The following is a 22,759-nucleotide window of genomic DNA, read 5'->3' on the forward strand; positions in this document are numbered from 1 at the left end:
CTAAAGTGCTTGAGTGAGCTCAGGTGTGTAGTAGCTGAGTGCACTTGAGCACATTTCTTGTTACCAATTAGGCTTCATTAACAAGAAATAGCAAAAAGAAGTCAGAAATACTCCACATGAGTGCTTTTATATGTAACATTCCTGAAAACAATAACAGCAGTGTCAGGCGACAAGGAATATATATGACTGCTTCCACCTCTATCTGCAGAGCTCATCAGCCGAACTCTACAGCTGGCTTCAGATCAGACGATTCAGGCCACGAGTCAGATAACTAGAATATGGTGCTGATAACACACAAGGTTATGGGTTCAATCGCCATACCCGCTGTTTAAGTGTTCCCTGGGTAACAAACAAGTTTCATAATCCCATTCTTAAAAGAGTCATTTATATAGCTTTTTAATAAATTCTCTTATAGTTAAAAAAAAAAAATGCAGTCCTGTGCAAAAAGCCACCCCTCATTTATCTGTACTTTCATTCACCAGGCTCTCCGTGATGGTGGGTAAGAGATGGGAATGTAAATGTGCATGTAGCTTCACTCGGCTAGCAGAGTGGTCACGTTAAAGTGAGCTACACGTGAAAGTTTTCAGCCATGTGGATTTTTTGTAATACTTTGTCATTTCATTCATTCAGCACAGCTGTCCAGCTCTTTCAAATGCAGATAAAAATAACGTGTTTTTCCCACTGTGGAGCTCACCTTCTTTAACCACAGCACCGGAAATGACTTCAGGTTCCCATTTGTGCCACATGATATACAAACAAACCCCCCCCCAAAAAAACGGACTCTAATGATATTTTATATCTGGATCTGGATCTTGTCAAGTGCCTAAATGCACTGAGCTGCTGCCATGTGATTGGCTGATTATACAGTTGAGTTAACATGCTGATGGTTTTGGTTATTTTGTGTAGAATAACCTTTGCATATTTAACGAAATCGTGCGAAATTTAAATGTCATAATATAAATTTTTTCCCAGTCCAGTTATTTGGACACAGGAGGAACCATAGTGGCACAGCCGCTCAAATGTCACCTTGTACGTACTTTAAGAAGTTTGTAAAACTTCTTAAAGTATGTGCCGTGAAAACAAGTGCAGAGTGCAGGCTTTTGTTATCTGCCCTGTTGAAGCCCATTTTAATATACTTGACCATCATTTTGAGTTATTGTTTGTTTTATTTATGGGGATATAGTACATTTGTTTTATTCATTTCATTGTTCAGTAAAATTCTTTTAAATGTTTAGTCAAAGGTTTATGATTTGTTTCTGATTTGTAAAAGAATAAACTGCAGAGTTTTAAATAGCTCTATATAGCATTATTAGTGAATTGAACTTAAGATCAATTGGTTGATCTTGCAGAGATGTGATGTGATATTTTATATCTTTATAGGGTACTTTTTTATGTTATCAATACACACTATAGTTGTAAGAATCATAGTCACCTCCACCAAAGAGCGGATGTGCTTGTTAGCATGTGCTTCATTCTGTTTGCAAACACAACAGCTGGAAAAGATTTGAATGAACTTTGATCATACTTTGTAGGGCTGCAGAGTGGGTATTGTGGTTTCTGCTCCTCTACCTCTCAGACGTTTAATTGGTCACTTTTGCTATTGAAACTGTGGGAGTGGCTAAAAGAAACTTTAATCATAAACAACATTCTGGTCCACACTCTGTACCAGTCAGTGGCAGTACTGGATGTGTGGGCATACAGTGGGTACGCTGCTCAGATCAAACAGTCTGCCCCACATTTCACAGCAATACTGGGGCCCACAGTGGGCAGTTCACAGTGGGCCATATGAGTCTGCCCAAAGTGCAACCATGTGGTTGCTGGGGAAATGTTGTCTGGCATTAATATCAGCACACAAATGTGAGCCAGGAGCTTCGTGGCATAGGTTTTCATGGCTGAGCAGCTCCTGTGGGTGTGATGTGGATGTTACCCAGTATGTTTGTCCATACACACTCATTAGCCACTGGCATTAGTTTGGACCTGATGTTGTATCCAGAGCTGTCTTAATTCTTTGTGGCACAGATTCAACAAGAAACCAGTTTGAGATGATTTCAGCTCTGTGACAAGGTGTGTTATCCTGCTAGAAGCAGCCATCACTAAATTGGTATCAATTTCTTCTATTGTCCACTTTTGATGAGCCTGTGTGAATTCTAGCCTCAGTTTCTTTTCATGAGCAGTGAAATAGGTGTATCTAATAAAGTGGCCTATGACTGTAGCATAGCTACGATATATATTCACATTATGACATCTATATTTTTATTAAATATGCACAGATTTTCAAATCAGCACAGATTTGACATATTTAACGCGTGTTACGTCTCGTATGATCTCTGACAAGTGTGCCTCTATGAGGAAATAAGACTCTCTAAAGGTGGGCAGTTGTCAGTTTTTTGGTCATTAGAGGAAAACGGAGCATGTTTTTCTAAAATATTAATTTATTTAATAAGACTTAGACAGATAATTGTAATGATAAATTGAAATAAGAGTAAAGTGTATAAAGTCATAACAGCACCCTGTCTGTGTCACTCATACACAATCTTAGTGTCCAGGTTTAGTTGAACCAGGAGAGGGCGACATTGCTCTTCTTATGTATGATTTCCATGTATTTCCTACAATATGAGTCACATGGGACTGCAACATTCCTGAACCCACTCCAAAGATAATAACTTTTTAAACAAAGATGATGTTTGAAAGCTTGAAGTCTGTGTGTGTGCGCGTACGCACGTGCGTTTATATGCTACATGTGAATATGCATTAGCTTGTTGTTGACAAAAGAATAAAACTGAAAACATTTGCTCTGGGCCACCTTTTGCAGAGGAACAATATTGTTTGATTCCATTTTTTCTGAAGTTTTTATTGATTGATTCAGTTAAATAAAATCAGCGTGAGCATTTAGTGCCATTCTACCAAAAGAAACAAATACCACCTCAGGGGAATCTGAAGTCATGTGTAGTGCTGTGGTTAAAGACCTGAGTGCTGCAATTGAAATATGTATAACACTTTCCTCATCTACATTTAAAACAGCTGCAAAAGAACATGTGCACTCAATGAAGATGTCTTTAGGCTACGTTCACAAAGCAGGCGAAAGCGCATCAAATCCGACTTTTTTCAAGGTTAAAGTTTCTTTATTTTTGACCCTATGTGACCCATATCCGATCATGGTATGACAGTTTGAACTGCACAAATATTTTCAAATCCGACCTAGGTCACTTTCGTATGTGGTACTGAATCCGATACATATCTGATGTTTTAGAAAGCGACTGCTGTTTGAATGGGTGACGTCTCCCAGCAAACAGTCAGTATGTCTGTGCAAATACTCAGTGTAACTTATAGAAAAACACTCACATTCAGTTTGTGTTTTCTTTGCAACACTAGAAAGGCTGCAGAGTCGGGACTCAGATCTGCAGCAACACCTTCATTGTTATTATTATTAGGGCCCAAGCACTGACAGTGCGAAGGCCCTATTGTATCTGCTCCATTTCTTCTTCTTATTATTATTATTCAGGCAAAACAAGGGCCTTTTTGAGGGCCTAAACATGCTCAAAAACTCGTGAAATTTTGCACACATGCCAGGTCTGGTGAAAAATTTTGTATTGTAATGGTTTTACATATGAGCACTGGGAAATGGCTCTAGAGCGCCACCTATGCGTTGTTAAATGCAGCCCTACCACCACATCGTTTGAGCTACATGTATGAAATCTGGCACACATGTGTATCATGCCAAGACGAACAAAAAAGTCACTGAGCCCATTGACTCAAACCCAACAGGAAGTCCGCCATTTGGAAGTGAAGGTGACATTTTGGCTCTAATGTTGCCATTTCCATGCCTCGAACTTTTTCTAACTCCTCCTTGGGATTTGGTCATATAAGCTTAATCTTTGGTCAGTGTCAACTACACACCTGGGCCATGTTAAATTGTGGAGCTTTTGAGTTTTCGGGATACGGTGAGGCCGTGGCGCCATGGCGAATTTCGATGATCCGCCATGAAAATCTTATTGCCTCTCATTCCCTCATACATTGTCCGACCTGGACCAAAGAGCATACATATGATAAGGCTCCACCCCTGAACAAATTTCAACTACCATATTTGACATCAGGGAGAGCGCCACTTACTGGCAACAGGAAATGTCATGTTTTACACTTTGGGGTACAGTATAGTGATGGGTGACATCTGAAACCTCAAATTTCTCAAGGACAGCCTTAAGGAGTTGGTCTTGGGTTATAATGAAAACTGTGACTTTTCGCGAAAGGGTGTGACCCCAGCAGCATGGCGAACATTGATATCTCGCCATGAAGAAACAAATTAGTGTAACTCAATGAAAAGAAAACACTGCAAAAACAATGCTCAGACATGCAGAGTAAGCTCAATGACATGCTGAGAAAAAACACAGAACTTGAGGAACTTTCCAACAACTTGAAGTGCAAAAACACTGAGGTGCAGATGTTAAAGCAGCAACTAGAGAAAACAAACAAAGACCTGCAGTGTACACTTCAACAAATCGAGAGAAGTCAGCAGCTAGAAGACACGCACAACAAATTAGAACAGTGTTATACAGAGATGCACAAGGCACAGCTAATGCAGGAGGCAAAATGTAACGAACTGAAAGAAAGGCTGGAAGAAAAACAAGCCAAATTAGAAGAAGTGGAGTAAACATGCAGGAAACTTGAGAAGGAAAATACACAAATGATCGATGAGTTAAGAACCCTCATCTTAGAGAAAAAAGTGCTTGTGTGAAAAGCTCCTGAAAAGAAGAAAAACGCCTGCGTTTCTTCTGGAGGAGGGACACTCCTGCTTTTTCTACGTTTTCTGCTGCTGATGTCACCTCGTCTTCCTCCACCTCTGTTACATCGTAATTTTCACCTCTCCAATCCTGTCCCCTCCCTTTCCCACCTGACACCTCTCCCGCCCCTATTTCCCTTTAACCCCTAACACCTGTCCCATCTCCCTCCCCTCTCTCTCTCTTTCACCCTCACCCCCCAACCAGTCCCGACAGTTGACTGCCCCCTCTAGAGCCTGGTTCTGTCATAGGTTTCTTCCTTTAAAGGGAGTTTTTCCTATCCACTGTCGCACCTAGTGCTTGCTCAGAGGGGATTGTTGGGGTTTTCTGTCCTCTATCTCTTTCCTCTTTTCTATCCCTTTAATTTACCCTCTTCTTAAACCACTCCCCCCCCCTACTATTTCCTCAATAATTTAATAATAAACACAATTGGCTGCATTTTAAATGTGTCTGAACAATGTCTTCATTCAAGAATGAATTGTCTTTGTCATGGACTCGTGTATTGTGTGTTTTCCTCGGGTTGGTGATTCTCACGGTCAGAACCTTCAGTCAGCAGCAATAACTTCAATTCATTGACATTTGCAAGCATTCCTTTATACACAGCATTTCAGTCAGGTTGAGGTCTGGACTTCCATGCTGTAGATTTGCTGCTGTGCTTGGGGTCATGATCCTGTTGCATGGCCTAATTTAGGAGAAGCTTTAGCTGTCGGACAGATGGCCTCACATTTGACTCTAGAAAACTCTGGCATACAGAGGATTTTGTCGACTGCAAGGTGCCTATCTCTTGTGGCTGCAGAACAAGCTTAAATCAAAAATTATCCACTGCCACTGCTATGAATCCTGGGATAGGGTGGGCCACGAGGATACACCGAATCATCGTTCAAATCCAGGTAAAAGGAGGATGCATTTGTGGGTCACATTTGGAGCAGCCTTTGTCGCCTGGTTGTCACGTAATCGGCTGTTAAAGGCAGCCTCCAAATCACAAAACAACCACAATGGACCAAAGTGCCTTACAGAAGATTAAATAGATAAAAACAAATAGAAAGAAAAACCACAGAAAAGGAGAAGGATAAATGAAAAAACATATAAATTACACATATTTAACAAACATGATTTCTTAGTTTGGAACATTTCTCAGTCACCTTGCAATCATGGGTTCTCAGTCACCTCTCGGCACTTCCATTACAGAAGTACTAATTTTACCCTCCTGAAAATGTAGCTATAATTCAGGAAGGTAAAAAAAAATGGGAACAGTGATTTAATCTATTTGGATTTATCTTTTAAGTTAAATATTTCTGTGCTTTCATCATCTTACAATCCGGTGATTGCAGCCATTCCCCAAATCTCTGTGAATGGTAACCATGTCCTTTGATCAATGGTCATTGATCAATGATCATTCAAATTTGCATTGTAATGGTCAAGGAACTGACCTACCAACCCATTGTTCATTCAGTGATGCTAGTTTGAGTCATTGTGCAAATGTACTGTTTATAAGGTTGGGGTAACATGCAGTCAGCTGAGACTGAAGAAGTCACTTGGAAGAGTGATGAAACGTTTCTCCCACTGAAAACATTACGTCCAGCTGAACAGAATCAACATTTTGGGATTCCCTTACCTGGTTGATTAAGCATGCATAAAGATATTTCTGTTCTAAAACTTTTGTACATACAAAATAATATGACAGGACTTGAAGAAAAGTAACACATTTACTCTCATTTAGGGCGACTGAGGCTGGATCAGATGAGTTTTCCACCTACCTTATGTCCTCATAACTGGTGGTAATGGACAGCATGTTGCCTTCAATTCAATTCAATTCAATTCAATTCAATTTTATTTATATAGCGCCAAATCACAACAAAAGTCGCCTCAAGGCGACTGGGGTCGCCTTGAGCACTGGGGTCTTTTGTTTGATAGTTCCACAGTGCTGTGATGAAGTACCATACCCCTCTGCTCTTTCCATTACAGGGAATGTCTAGAAAGCACAAACCTTTAATAATCACAGCTGAGATCATAAAGTGTAGTTATCCTTCCTTCCTTTCCTTCTGCCTTCCTCCCTTTCCTTCTTCCTTCCTTTTAAGCACTTAAGGGTTGCTGGAGAGGGGGTTGAAGACTATCCCAGCTGCCATAATGTAAAACTCAGGGTACACACTTGACAGTTCACCGCTCAGAATCACATTCCCAATAGATGATTGTAATTCCCCAAAGAATCGACAATTAACCTAAAAAAGCGAGTTGTTGGACTGTGAGAGGGAGCCGGAGCACCCTCAGAGAACACAACATGCAAACAGCAGCCAGCACATTTACATGCACAACCTTCTTGCATTGTGTATTGTTTTTTTTTTTTTTTACGTTATAATTTAAAACAAATCCCTTAATTAAATTAGTGAGTTTAAGTAATGTATGAAATATTACTGCTATCTAAGTCCCAGATTTCAGTTTATCGGACATTAGCTACATTTAATAAGAAGATATGAGATCCAAATATATGCCAATGTCAACACATGTTCATGTTGATTAGGTTTACTGAACAAATTTGAATCATCACAACAACCAAAATGTTAGCAACACATTATAAAGTTTATTATTATCACTATGGTAACCATGTTTATGTTTGTTACCGTGTACCCCAGCAGGTCACGGTGGGAACCAGGGGTCTATGTTGGAGACAGAGTATGCACAGCAAAAAGACCAGTGTTAAATTAACTCCCACTGAGTCATTTTCAACACTTTTTCAGGGTTTATATAGCTTTACACTCTTTAGAGTTAAATCAACGTTTTTGAAATGGTTATAATATTTAACACCAGGCCAGAGTTCATGTTTTAACTCCCAAAACCGAGTAACACTTAATAAGTGACTGAATAAGTGACTCTGCTGAGATACCATTTTTAACCTTCTGGTTAGTGTTGGCTTCACTCCCTATAGTGTCAGGCTTTCTACACTGAAAAGTGTTAAAATTAAATTCTGAGACAGAATTACATTCCAAAAAATAAATATTCCCCAAAAGGACATTTATTGTGTCTTCAAAAAAATGTGAATGATGGTATGTACACTGTCTCATCTGAAACATTGTATGACCTTTGCATATCAAAAGGTTTATAAAACTTTAGATCTGACATTTTCACTATGCATCTCTCCTCAGCATGTACGACTCTGAATGCACATAGATGGTTATCAAAACACTCTGTAAACAACTTGCTTCCCATGAAAAATGTCATCTTCAACCAAAAGTAAGTCACTTATTTGGCAAAAGACAGACATGTCTTCTTCCACTGCACTGCAAATAACAGGTCCAGCTTTATATTCACTTGGGACAAATTAAACACAAAATGTGCCTTGAAAAGTTCATGAAATGCCCCGAGTGAGTGGCTCGCCTGGCATGGAGAGATGCTTATCCATGGTGATGTAGAAGGTGTCAGTCTTGCTCTTCTTTTGCCTGACAGCGAGGAGGTATGGTTGCCGACCTTGTTGATTGCAGAGATGCTCTTCCAGACGCCAGCATGACTGGGGTTGACATAAGGAAACTAATAATTATTCACAGAAATGATGTCCAAATACAGAAATAAATAAATAAATGTAGAGGAGATTACTCAAAGACTTTCATATTATCGACATTTCATGATATAATTACCTTGTGAAATAGTACAAGTCTCTGACTTGCATCACTTGCGCTGATTTTTGGAGACCTTTGTCCTACTGGTGGTGGTGGAAGGACATGTGACAACAACAACAACAGTGATGCTATTTCTTGTTCAAAGGCTGAAGATGAAAAATTAATACAATTTCATCAAATGTACTGATCTGTTTTACAATGAAAACAGGGGAAAGTTAAGAGACTTATGAGTCTTCCATCTATTGTTGAAAGTTATCAAAAAGTAGATCAATCTTTAGAGATACTGAAGAACAAAAAAAATCTATAGGATTATTAGTTCAGGATCATCATACAAACAAATGGACAATGCTTTGTTTGACTTTATATTACATTTTAATATCAAAACTAGAAAAACTGGACATTTGGCCTGAAGAATGTATTCCATTTCTGAAGCAACCTGGAGGATGTGTCATCATCGATCAGGAGAGTGAAGTCTTGCTCCACCTTTAAGAAAGAAAATTATATCTGAAACAACTGCTAGCTCCAAATTCCAAACATTTAAAAAGATGAATTCTAACTTAACATTCCTTTTGTATCGAGGAATCTTGGAAAAGTGGATAGGATACAAATGCTTCTGCTTGGGTCATTAACAAGCCTTTAAATGGTGCTGAATGGTCTCTCTCATCTTCTGGAAAATCACAGAGTTGTCTGTAGTATCGTTAAGCAAAGACACGACCTCCTTGCAAGCATCACCATCAAGCTGGTGTATAACATTCACAGTCCTTTGGAAATTTGGGCCACCTGAAGAACTGTCTTTCAACCTATTAGGTGGTGTTAGAGAGCCACAACGAATCTTTCTTTGGACAGTTTTCAGATACTGAAAACCTGTTTAGCAGATACTGCAGCAGTATTGTTAATTCTTCATCTCTTGCATGGGACCTCATCTAAGATTATAGTTGAGGCACGGGAGGTGAAGCTTCAGTTGGAGTCAGACAACTCAGAAGCAGAAGTCAGGTCAGAAAACACTAAGTATTGTTCCTCCATGAGGCTCCAACCGATGAAGAAAAATGCCCGCACCGGGGTGACTGGGACGGCTGGGCTTAACTTGAGTTCAAAATTAACTCTATACACAGTTAAAGTTATTAAATTAACTCATGACAGAGTTAAAAATTTTAACCAGCCTCTCTGCAGAGTTATAGTATTTAGAATTTTCACTTTTAAGAGTTAAATCAACACTGATGGAATACATTTTGTCAAATAACTCCAACATTGAGTACAATTTAAATCAGAAAGTGTTTAAATCACACTTTGAGGGTTAAAATCAACTCTGAGACACTTATATGGGCAGAAATCTGTGCCATCAGAAACTGAATTTGAATAAGTTAAATTTGAATTTGAATTGCTCAGATTCAAATTCAAATTTATTTGAATAATAAATTTATTTGAATTTGAATAAGTTAAATTTGAATTTGAATTGCTCAGATTCAAATTCAAATTTAACTTATTCAAATTCAGTTTCTGATGGCACAGATTTCTGCCCATACAGGGATTGTAAAAAGAACAAAAAACAATTGAGCAATGGCATTCAGCTCTTCAAATACTCCTTAAATTTCATGTCTGATAATGGCAGGGCGGCTGTGACTCCTAGATAACTGTGTTGGTATGGTTAAAAGCACTGTATGAATGTGTGTGTGTTATTCTGTGAATAACAACTGTAGTAAGAAAGTGCCTTGAGACCTCAAACTGAGTAGAAAAGCGCTACCCAAGTACCAGTGAAGTATCATGAGTCTGCCTTTGTTTTGTGTTTCTCTGCAGGACAACTTGCTGTTTGCCTCGATCATCTCGGCTGTGGACCCCGTGGCTGCTCTCAATGTGTTTGAAGACACTGGAGTCAACGAGCAGATTTACATAGTCATATTTGGAGAGGGCCTCTTCAATGATGCCGTCACTGTGGTAAGTACCGGGAGTGTTCAGTCACACATTACTGCTGAGCTGCTGAGATATTAGCTTCAAAATCAGCTGATATTGCATATCTGTCAAACAGGTGATATTGCATTTAAGCGATCCAGTGCCATGGATTTTCAGATTACTTCTCAGGCAGTTTATAAGCCATTATTTGTGATCGTATTAGAGAAACGTCTAGTTTCCCCTTCAAAAGACAATCAGACTCAAATCTGAACACACAGAGGCATCATTAGATTCAGCGTCACTTAAATTCACAGAGATCTAGATCTCAGAGGTCTGTTTGAAAGAGAAATACATAAACATGAATAGAAATTGCTCCAGAGTTTTCTCATTTGCATCCAGTGTCAAAGTAGTTCAGTGATAATTCTCTGCACATCAGTGATATCTGTACTTACAACTTTACTTTGCATCATGAGTTTTATTTGATTTTATTTGGAGTTGTAGGATGTGATCTGGCAGAAGACATCCTACAACATCCCACAGCTAATATCTGATCTTTTTGTGTGCAATAACAGTTTTATTTGTATAGCTCATTTCATTACATACAAACTCAATGTGCTTAATGCAGAAGATTAAAAAAGGAGCATTGAGATCAAGAACTAAGACTGAAACTCTCTGTGAGTCCCTGTTAATCTTCAGGTCATTGATGATTTTAGTAAGAGCTTTTTCTGTGCTGTGATTGGATGTGAATTGATTGGTTCTTATCAGAAATTTATCGAAATGAAAGGTATCCATTCAGTTGTTTGTAAACTATTTTTTTAAATATTTTGCTGAGGAATGAAAGATTAGAAACAGATCTATAGTAATAATAATAATAATTATTATTATTATTATTATTATTATCATCATTATTATTATTATTAATGACTAAGCAATCACCTCTAGTATTATAACCTTTACTCCGGAAGAAAGTAAAAACCAAATTAACAAACATTTAGTTGTGGAAAGAAATTTAGTCGATTATGCAGGGATCAAGTAGTTTAACAGTATTAGACCAATTATTGTCTGATTATCTGGCTAATTTGATTTCATTGCTGTAGCAGTGAAGTATGTTTTTTTAGCTTTCAAGATTAATCGGCATTTTATTTTTTTCTGTATTTCCTTTCAGCTCACTACCAGCAGTTGCTTTTTTTGTCATCTTGACCTTTACAATGTTTCTCTGGGTTGCTTTAAGTGGACCACATGCATACAATTATTTATCATATAGCTTCTGACAGGAGCTATATGATAAATAATTTAAGAAATTGTGTCGGAGAAATCGTCCAGAATTTTATAGTAACAGCAGTGGTAATGTGTACTTAAATAAACAGCTATGCTAATTATGCTCAGTCCAGCTCTAAAGAAACTGATCACTTAAAGGTTTCTACTACCATACTGGTATCATGTAATACATGTCTGAGAGTGTTTCCTGCCTTGCGTAATAACATATACTGAATCCCTTGGACCCCACACCCAGTTTCCTTTCTGTCTAGTTTGGCTAGTTTCCAATTGTTAAATGGGAGTGTCAACAGTGACAAAGCCGCCTCTACTTTGGATGAGTTTCACTTGAGATGGAAGTTTCACTCTGCACTTGCTTCCACGGGGTGGAAAAGAGGACAGAGGAGTGTGTCTGAAACATGTTCGTATTGTCAGCGCACAACCTTCACCTTGACTCAACTGTGAAGTTTGAAAAGGCAGCAGAGTTTTCAGAGGGTTTGAGTAGTTAAATCTGTTTGGCAACAACAGTGTGAAAGGTTCAGTTTACTTTCTGCGTTGGTATCTTTGTGTTACTTAAGAATGGCAGTCAGCAATCACAGATGGATACACTATGTATAACCTTGTAGATCAGTCCTTTACTTTCTGACCTCCGACTTAATCTGAATTGCTGCGTAACCCCATTTAACTCAAGTGCATAATACTGATTATGGTGGCCGCTGTAGGACAAACATGTTTTAGTCAGCCAAGAGAGATCAAAAACATTACACTTAGACTGCACCCCATAACACGTTTCTGCTACCGTTTGGACAAAATCTGGATCCTCACCGAGGCTTTTCCCTTTGTGTGGAAGACTGTCAGTCGACAGTTTACCTCAGCTGTCAATGGCGGGTGAGAAGTGTCCACCTTTAGTTACTCTAAAAGAGGTTGTAAAACTTTGTGAAAGGAGGCTAATAGAGGTCATTGACTCAGAGAAGCTTTCTTCTGTTCAATGATGACAATACTGAGGTGAGTTGTTAAGGATATCCTAAACTTTTCTGTTAATAAGACTGCTGTTCTTTTTGCTGTTAGCCTCTGTTAGTCTTTTTTAGCTGCTGTTGGCGGTGTTAGACTCTGTTAGTTAACAGCTAACTTTCTCTGAAGTGGCTCTCACATTGCTGGACTACGACGCTTAGTGAATAAACTCTCATAATGAGAGAATGTAATGAACCTGCTATCAGAGGGAAAATGTGATTTTTAGGTAGGGCACTCAAGCCTAACATTAGCTGGCATAATGTTAACTTATAACCAGCAGTTGTTGTTTAGCTGGTTTGTTGTGAGCGGTCAGGAAACGGGAGGGTCACATGTCTAATCTGCTGACAGTAAGTAATTGTGATGATATAAGGAATAAATGAGCATGTTTATGCATGTTTCTGTGTGCTAGAGCCCTGACTTCAGTTCATGAGATAATGCTTGAGGTTTGGAGGAAGAGGATGACATTTTATTAAGATTCCAGTGGTACTGGCCTTTTTTTTTTTCACATTTTCGTCTCTTAGATTACTTCTCTGACAATAAAAGGCTTGATCCTTTGTATCTTGAGTCAGAAGGTGTAGGCATGAATTTTAATGCACCTTCATGGCACAAGCCTATGACTTCTCCTCCACCTTTGGCATACTAGGTGTGTGGCTGGTTTTACATGCGTAAAACAAAATTTAATTGGAAGGGAGATGTCTTTTCCGGCCGGCCACAGTATTCAGATATAGTGGGGAAACTGCAAACCTGCTTCTATGTATTCTTAATGCATTAAATATATGTTTATGAGTATGCATCAGTTTGTTGGAAGATGTAATTACACACTTTTCTATGTATATTTATGAGTATAATATCCTTTTTTAAAATTAAATAACCTCAAAACATTGTGAAAGTCAAAATATGGGATTTTATTCTAATACAAATGCAATCAAATTATTTTATAGACATTTGGTTTTTCAACTTCTCTTTCAAATGTGCAGATTTTTTGCTTTTACTTTGAAATAAATATAAATAACAATTTCAAATATTTACAAAAGTGTTTTCTGATTTTTGTTTACTTACCTTTTTACATTCTTTTTGCATACGTTTGCCTGAAATAAAATAGCTTCAAAGGTAAGCCGAGTTTATCTATTAGCGTTTGCTCTCTGCAGCAGAACCATGGATGCCGTGGCAGCTGTCACTGGATTACTTCGATACTCAAGCTCATTTAAAAATATCAAGATTATTGGGAAAGTTCTGCCATTTCAAGGGTGTCACCATTTATTACGTTTTAAATGCAGGATTTTTACTTGTAATAGAATATTTGTACTTTAACAAAGTATCTGAATAACTCAGATGTTTTCCTGATTTTATGTGTTTTTCCACTCCAGGTTCTTTACAGCATGTTTGCCTTTCTAGCAGACATGCCAAACATTGATTCTGTTGATGTGTTTCTTGGAGTTGCCCGGTTCTTCGTGGTGGGGATGGGCGGCGTCTTTTCTGGCCTTCTGTTTGGATTTGTGGCTGCATTCGTCACACGTTTCACCCACAATGTCCGTGAGATCGAGCCCCTCTTTGTCTTCATGTTCAGCTACCTTTCGTACTGAACTGTTTGCCTTATCCAGCATCATGGCGTAAGTGCAGTCCAGACACGACAATGTTCACAGCTGAGAGCAGAATGTAAATAAACCTGCACCCAACATTTAAAGTGGGAAAGTGTCACCACAGTGTGAAAAATCATCATGCGACATATATAAGTATTGTTAGTAAAATAAAAATACCTGTAATTGATGATGAGTTTGCTGTTCAAGTACTTTCCGGCTCCATATTTTAATTTTAGACTCTACTAGAGGAGCTTTGCATGATTAACAGTTCAAAATAATCCTTATTTATTTGATGCTCAGCCTTAGTGGAGCCACTCAGCTATTTCAGCTCCTCTTCCTTTAAGACAACTTTCTTCTTATTGGCTGCCCTCTCAAATGGAAGGTTTAAACATCAAGTGGGCGGGGCTTCTGTGTTCAAAAACAGAGCTTTATGCCACAGATGACCATGTTATGGATGTCTGTTTAAAAAAAAAGAATCACACAGAGCCAAAAATAGAAATGTTTGAGTGCAGTGATCTCATTTGTTGTATTAAATTAAACAGTTTGAGATGATGGAGATGATCAGAAGATGGTGCACTCTGGTCATGAAGAGATGGACATGGTCAGTAAATATACTCAGGTAGGCTGTGGTGTTTAAACGATGTTTAGTTGGTACTAAGGGGCCCAAAGTGTGCCAAGAAAATTTTCCCACACCAGTACACCACCAGTGGGCTGAACAGTCGATATAAAGCAGGATGGATCCGTGCTTTCATGTTGTTTACACCAAATTCGGACCCCACCATCTGAATATCACAGCAGAAATTGAAACTCATCAGACCAGGCAACATTTTTTCATTCCTGTATTGTCTAATTTGGCAAACTGTACCGTCAGTTTCCTCTTGTGGGTGATGGGAGTGGCACCCAGTGTGGTCTTACGATGCTGTATCCCATCTGCCACAACCATGCTACATATAGAGTCACTTAAATCACCTTTCTTCCTCATTCTGATGCTTGGTGTGATCCTTAGCAGGTCGTCTTGACCATGCCTGCATGTCTGAAATAACTGAGTTGAACATCAAACACGTAATAAAGTGGCGACAAGTGTATATATGGTGTGCAGTAAGAAGTAACTCAATGGAAAATACTTGTTTACCACGATTTTTATCACAAGTGGAGGAGATCACTGGGAAGGATAATGTAGGAAATTTAGATGAATAAAAAACAATGACTTGCTGTATTTCAGTGTTTTCTATAGGGCTTAAATTCACTACCAGAGAACGTAGAGTTTTCCTTTCACCAACTGCTTTGCTGCAGTATAGGAGCACACGCACACACACACACACACACACACACACACACACACACACACACACACACACACACAGCCTCAGCTTTTTCCTGCACCAACATATAACAGCTGGGCTGCGTCATTCCTAAGCTTTGTGCAACTTGTAGGAACTCGCTACTCCACGTAATTTTCCACACTGTCGGTGTGGCACAGACTCGCCACAATGCAACATGTGTGCATCATGTGATCATGTGACAATGTGATTCACTCTCATGAAGGTGTAACAATGGTGGAAAAAAAGGGAAAAAATGCACAGCGTGAGAAAGCAAAAAGGAAGCAAGTTTCATAGTAACTGTTGGCAGATACCAGAATATTATTTTGTATATCATATGATGACATCTAGGGGAAGGTTTAGTTTTAGAACAGCATGTGATCAAACTGGACATCCTGAAACACATGCAGTACTTTTACCCCTGTACACAGCAGTGGCCACAGGCTGGGTGTCTTAAATCCAGCAAACAGGGATTTAAAGCATAAAAACATTATAGACTCTCTGTTGTAAAAGTATCATTTTAAAATGCACTTAAAATTGGCATTTTTTAAACAATTAAATATAATAAACACAAACGTGAATTTAAAGCTTTGATAATACTTTGATATGACTGTTTCTTAATAATCAGGTAAACAAATGCTATAGCACCCCCGTGTGGCCAAAAAAACCAATGTAAGGTTCAAAAGTTTATTATAAACAAAAAGAAATATATAATATAAATATTCCCTCTCTTTTTGGTAATGTTTCATAACACTTCAGTTTGTTGTGTTAAAACCTCTAAAGTTTAAATCTTTATTTCTGTTATTTTTGCACATTTTCCCTTGATTTTCTTTCAGTTTTAATACATTGAGTCAGAATCTGATTGGTGGCCTCTGAGATATTATGCTGTGTGGACAGAGCTGTGAAAAATAACCTTTCACATCTTTTTTGGAGTTACAAAAACATTTTCTTTTGTTTGTTTTTATTGTCCTCCACGCAGCATTGTTGTATGTGCTATAACCACGAAGTACTACGTGGAGGAGAATGTATCCCAGACGTCCTGCACCACCATTCGCTACGTTGTCAAGATGCTGTCCACCGTCTCTGAAACCCTCATCTTCTTCTTTCTCGGCGTGGTTATAGTCACAACCGAGCACGAGTGGAGCTGGGCCTACATCCTGCTTACGCTGCTGTTCGCCTTCGTCTGGAGAGGCATCGGTGAGAGTTTCAGTCTGTGCGACTCGAGGAAGCGTTGCTTTTAACATTCCTGCTAACTGCTCTTTGCTTCTGTCTTCACCTGTTTTACAATTTCATTTCCTTGGGGAAATACTTATTAAAGTATTCTGATTCCTGCAGGCATATTGCTTCTGACTCAGATTGTCAACCCGTTACGTACAATCCAGTTTGGCCTGGCCTACGGAGGCCTGCGAGGGGCCATCTGCTTCGCTCTGTCCTTCACGCTACCGGACACCTTCAACAGAAGGAAGCTATTTGTCACAGCTTCGATCGCCATTATTATATTCACCGTCTTCATTCAGGTGGGCCAAAAACTCAGCTTCACCATGTTTTTCATCATATTATTAGAAATGCAGCCTTACAGAGTACAGAAGACCTAAAATGTCAAAATTAAACTAAGTCAAACTAAGAAATACAATGCAATAGAACATTAAAGACTTACACATGTATTTTGTTTAATTAAATTAATTAATTAATTAACTATATTTAATTTCCCTTTGTTAAATTAGATATTTTATTGTTGTGGGGTTTTTTTGTTTTTTTAATTTTGACACAAGCAGAAATTCCTTATGACCAAGTTAGCGCAGTGCTTTCTGCGTGGGACTGGCAGCTCTCTGCTGTCCTCTGCTGGACAATACGACTATGGCAACAACCTCATACAGTCACGAGAAAAACAAAGTTTCACTTCTCAGGTTCTAAAAACCCCAAGAGCTCCATCTCAGACTCTACAGGACTCAGTTAGCATGTTAGATGTTAAAGTTCATGACAGTACAATTAGAAAAAGACTGAACAAGTGTAGCTTGTTTGGAAGGATTGACATGAGAAGACCTCTTCTTTCAAGTTTCAAGTTTTTATTGTCATATACAGATAAACAGTGTAGCAACATTTACCCGTAATGAAATTCTTTGGCTCGTGTTCCTCAGCTTTACATGAACATATAGAAAGTGTACAGGTATATTAAAGAAAGAAAATAGCAATAATAATAATAACAAAATACTAAAGTATTAAATATTAAGAGAATTTAAAACGATCATTGATATTTACAGTTGTGCAGAACTTTGCAGTGAGGATTTAAAATGGTTCAAAGTGACAGTGTGTAGAGTCCAGTAGTTGTAGTGAGTGTGTAATGGTGTGTGCAGAATGTCAACAGTTCAAAAGCCTGATGGCTTGTCTCTAAAATGAAACAAAGTGGTCATGTTTGGCCGTAATGCACAGCAACCACAATTGGAGAAAGCCAAAGTTATACCAGCTCGGTGCATATCAGCGCGGTGGTGGCCAGGTCATGACTTGGGTACAAATCAAAAGCAACAGAGTGGCTGATAAAGAAAGCAACAAGGTGTTACAATGGTCCAGTCAAAGTCCAGACCTGTGTCAAAGTAACTGAGGATAAAACAGAAAAACATGAAGGAGATTTTCCTGGCCTGGCTTTTTATGGCAGATAACCGCCTTAAAAATATGCTGCAGTAGAACAAAAACTGAAGAAACCCATGAATCAACATATAAACATTATCTGATGCTGCTGAAGTGAAGCAGAGCAAAGTTTCAGAAGTTTTATTAGAGATACAGCTAAGCATTTTGCAATTTGGCATAATTTTAAAAAGTTTAAATTTCTTTGCTATTAAACAGCAGAAATGAGGCTTTCTTGTCGGAGGTCATTTTTGGGAAAAAAGAAAAAAAAAGTGGCCGACAGCGGTGTACATGACTTGTGCGTAATAAGCAAACGAATAATGCAGAAAACAGAGAATTGAGACGGGAAAGCTCTTGAAGTACACTGAGAGAGAGAGAAAGAGCTGTGCAGGAAGTGTGATTTTTATTGTGGTGGAAGCAAAACAGCAAAAGTAAGGAATTCATGACGATGTTTATCAAATGTGAAGCGTCCTTTTGATCTTCTTTTGGTGCTGGTTCAATGAGTTTTTGTTAGAGAGAGACAAAACCTGCAGCATCAGAATCAGTGAGCTGTCGGCTTTCAGCCCCGATGGCATGTCTGCGTACGGGCCGTCGGGTGAGAAAGCCGACATCTCACTGATTCTGATGCGTCGGGTCCGCGCTCTGTGTTTACGTCTTTGTGCGGAATCCGTTTACCTGCTCTCATTTGCTGTTTTAGCGGTTTGGTGGTTGTTGAAATAGTTTTGTGAGCTTTAACCTGAGATTCTGGCGTTTCTGGCAAAATACATTTATATTTAAAAGTCGATTCAGGATTTAATGAATCGATATCACTTTATTCAAGCTACTAACCTCTCTATCCGCCTGTACTTTCAAACATACACACGTAGGACTACAGAATATCTGGAGAATCAGAGAGGTCCCACCCCTGACTATTTCTGATTGGTTTAGACCACAATATGGGCATAATGTGTGTCTGTGAGCCTTTCAGAGTTGCGGAGACTTTTTGTTTTCTTTGTACCTGAACAGCTGGTCGCACCGCTGCGACCTAGGATGTTTTTTTAGCCTCACCATTGAGAAATTAGGTCGCATATGCAACCAAATAGGTCGCACTCTAGAGCCCTGATATTGACAGGCAGACAAAGACAAGACGACAAAAGAAGTCAGACTGTTATTGATTTCTGAGAGTTTGTCCTGCCAGTTTACATGAACATGAAAGTTGGGACTCTGTATAAAATGTAAATTAAAAAACAATGCAGTGATTTGTATTCCTCATAAACCCAGATTTTATTATGTGGTGGAAAACATATTAAATGTTTAAACTGAGACATTTTAATGTTTCATGAAAATAAATGTTAGGAAACACTGAAGTTGGTGGCAGCAACAAATCTCAAAAAAAAGTTGTGACAAGGAAGTGACATTAAAGAGAAACAGTTAGTGGCACATTGTGCAGCCATTTAGGTTAGTTGGACCAAAGCTTATTCAAAGTTCAGTAAGGCAACATAGAAAACTGTTCTGTGGTCATCCATCCATTCGCTTCCACTTATCCTTTTCAGGGTCGCGGGGGGCACTGGAGCCTATCCCAGCTGTCATAGGGCGAGAGGCGGGGTACGCCCTGGACAGGTCGCCAGTCTGTCGCAGGGCTAACACACAGGGACGGACAACCATTCGCACTCACATTCACTCGCACATTTACACTGTAGAATTATAGGAATTATTTTAGGGTTACTGTTCATAACCATCATCTTTATCATTGCATTAATTATCCTTTCATCCTAGCATTTATTGAAGTTGTTGGCATTATGTTATAATTTGTATTACAGGGGTTATCATAATCTAATATTAACATGTTTATTACAGGTGCAGTTACAACCACTTAAATCGTTGAGTTAAATCTATAATCTTAAAAGCTTATAGGCTGAGTATATTGTTACAGTAAAATAGTAGCTGAGTAAAGGCCTGAATGTATTCAGCTTCTTGTTGCATTTGAGTTTGCTTAGTTACAGGTGACGGAAGGATGTCCAGTCCATGGTGACCTCAAAGGCCTTAGGTCATCACCATATTCGGAAGAGTATGCCACAAGGAGGAACCTCTATGTTGCATTTAATTCTTAAAATACATGAATGTTCTGTACATGCAAATTATGTGCTTGTAAACGCAAGAAGGGGCGTTACAATACCCTGATGTTATAAAAGCAATCTAGAGTGTATTTTGGGCAGAGATGTACAACTGTTTTGCAGTTTGCACCTCTCCACGCTGCGTGTATTCATTAAAATCAATTGTTTGATTGACCTCTTCTGGACCATCATTGTTTTACTCTCGTCCTCAATTTCGAACCCGTAACATTTGGTGCATTGGCCGAGGGTTGAGGGAGAAAACTTGGAGGTTGAGACTGAGAGGGTCCAAGGTGCTCAAACAGGCAGACACGAGTCAGTGGTCGAAGTGAGTGGACATAAGCCGGCTTATTCAAAGGTAAGGCACTACCTGTTGAATTATTTCCAAACAGTGCTGAATTGGTTCTGACAAAATTGAAAGTCTACTCACTGAAAATTACTGGTAAAGGTCTGTTTTGATTTTGGTGAAAATCTCATGAGAATTGAAGTTGAAGTAATGATAATGTAAGGTTAAGTGACAGTACTGATTAAAGGAAATGCAGTTGGACTGCTACGAGGATTTAAATGCAGTTGGACTGCTAAGGAAAGAGAATTTAAAGTAGTTGGACTACTGAATTTAGGATTATAGGTAATTTGGAAACTGTGTATGGTAATACAGTCATAATTGAATATAAAGCTGGGCTTGGACATCAATAAAGTTGGTTTGGTGGTTTCATAGGATGTCTTTAAAATACAAGTAAATTTCTGTAGAACGGAACTGTGGGATGTTCTAGGAAGTGCATTGTCGGAAGGTGACGCTTCCAATTTGTCGGTGACGATCGACATCTTCCTCTGGGAGGGATAGTTCACTTGGCAAGTGTGGAGAACAACGACGCTCCTAAATAGCTACTGATTGGATCAGTTTACCGTTTGGAACGGTTTATGCACTTTTTTGGGTAGTAAAGGTTGGACCTTGGGCGTTGGACGCTTTTAAATTGACTTAGGAACTTTAGCAATTAGACCAGACACAGGTTGGACCTGATACTGGGTCATTGATTATCAAAAACTTGGAGTTTGTCCCTTGGAGGGTTAATTCAAATTTTGTCTAAATTATGTAGGTTGTGCAATTTAAGGCCTTGTAAATATTATTTAATTTATCAGACGTCTCTGTGTTATAATTTTTATGTTTGTATATAGGCTCTGTCTGCCACGGGCACTGCAGCAGGCTGGTTATTTTGAGAGTGTGTCTGTGTCTATGTAAATGAGATGCCTGTGACTTATTTAGAGTGACATTTCCTGTTTACTAATGAGTGGCTAATGACTGACTGCAGAGCCAGGGTTAAGGACGACTTCAATCTGTGTTTTAAGGGAAGAAATGCAGTTTATGTTTATTATATTTGTGTGACTGTTGTTGATTATGATAAGTATTTCATGATAACTGTAGAATATGAGTATGGGGTTTGCTTGACACGTGTCTGTACTAGGTAAAACTGTGTAAGACTGATAGGAAGTTTATAGAGACTGCTACACATGGCTGATGCATGTATTTAAGACGCTGGTTTTGTTTATTACAAGACTGTAAGTAAAGTTTTATTTCTTGCCATGACTGTATGAATTTTTGCTGGGTTTTGAGATAGGATACATAAACTGTTGATACTTAAGACCGTTATCTGGGTTCTAAGAACTGAAATTGAATTTGAGATAATTTAATTAAAAAGATGTCTGTAAGCGATGTGTGTTTTGGGGTGTCAAGTAAGATGTTTTAGGATTTTTAGATGGGTTTTGTTTCAGTTTGAGATAATATATACAGTTACATTTTCTGTGTGTGTGTTGTTGAGTGACAACATGCGCAGTTTAAATTGGGCGCTGTTCCTTCCTCTTTTAGTTTCAAAACACAAAGGCTGTTAGATTAAAAATTACTTTGTGAGGAACGGTTTGACTTTTGACTAGGGAAATAATATGCTTACTTTTGGGTCTATGAAGATATTTGACCTTCAGTGATGTTATGAGAGGTTTCAGTTTTTTTTTTTCTTTTTCTTTTGACTTGCTCTTTCTGATCATGGAAGGCATGTCCAAGATACTGTATGAAAGCGTATTTCGAGTGATTTTAATTGTGTGAATGCTGTCAGTATTTGATTTGAGTGACTGTGTGATTTGTCTGAGTAAGTGAAAAGGGGAGTTAGAAAGAAAAGGAGTTAGATTAGTTTGAAGAACAGGAAATATGGCTCTGTGTACCGGGGCTGCAGCGACAGGAAATAGTGAACAGGAACTTTGCATGCCCATATATGGGAACTGAGTGTGTACAGAAAGAACACAGAGAGACAGACGAGGCCCATGGAGCAAATGAAGCCTTTAAGAAAAATGAATATATTACTAATTGTAGGCTTTAGTGTGTCAATACAGGTGGACTCTCTCAACATTGCAACCTTGAGTTCAGCAGCAGAAAAGTAGATTAAAAGAATTGGGAGAATAAGCCAGTTTTGGCTCGAAATTGTGCGGCTGGATCTCTCACTTTGTCCCTGAAGCGGAGAAGAAGTTCAAAGGACAGTCAATCGCCTGATGAAGACCGATAGAACATCGTGGACTTGAATACAGCAGGCAAACGACAGTGCCACTGATCCATTAACACTG

The 22,759-nt window shown here is 38.7% G+C and overlaps 1 protein-coding gene across 1 annotated transcript; it reads left to right on the forward strand.

The window, feature by feature from the left end:
• The first annotated feature begins 7,367 nt into the window (after window positions 1-7,367).
• Window positions 7,368-17,042, forward strand: LOC116317299 (sodium/hydrogen exchanger 2-like). The gene is given in 6 exon segments (XM_031736017.2): window positions 7,368-7,445; window positions 10,181-10,318; window positions 13,906-14,117; window positions 14,119-14,148; window positions 16,417-16,634; window positions 16,773-17,042. Coding segments are annotated over 6 exon segments (936 nt in total). The 3' UTR covers window positions 17,033-17,042.
• The last annotated feature ends 5,717 nt before the right edge of the window (window positions 17,043-22,759 follow it).

This window comes from Oreochromis aureus, linkage group 23 (assembly GCF_013358895.1).
Source record: "Oreochromis aureus strain Israel breed Guangdong linkage group 23, ZZ_aureus, whole genome shotgun sequence".
In the NCBI taxonomy this organism is placed as follows: Eukaryota; Metazoa; Chordata; class Actinopteri; order Cichliformes; family Cichlidae; genus Oreochromis; species Oreochromis aureus.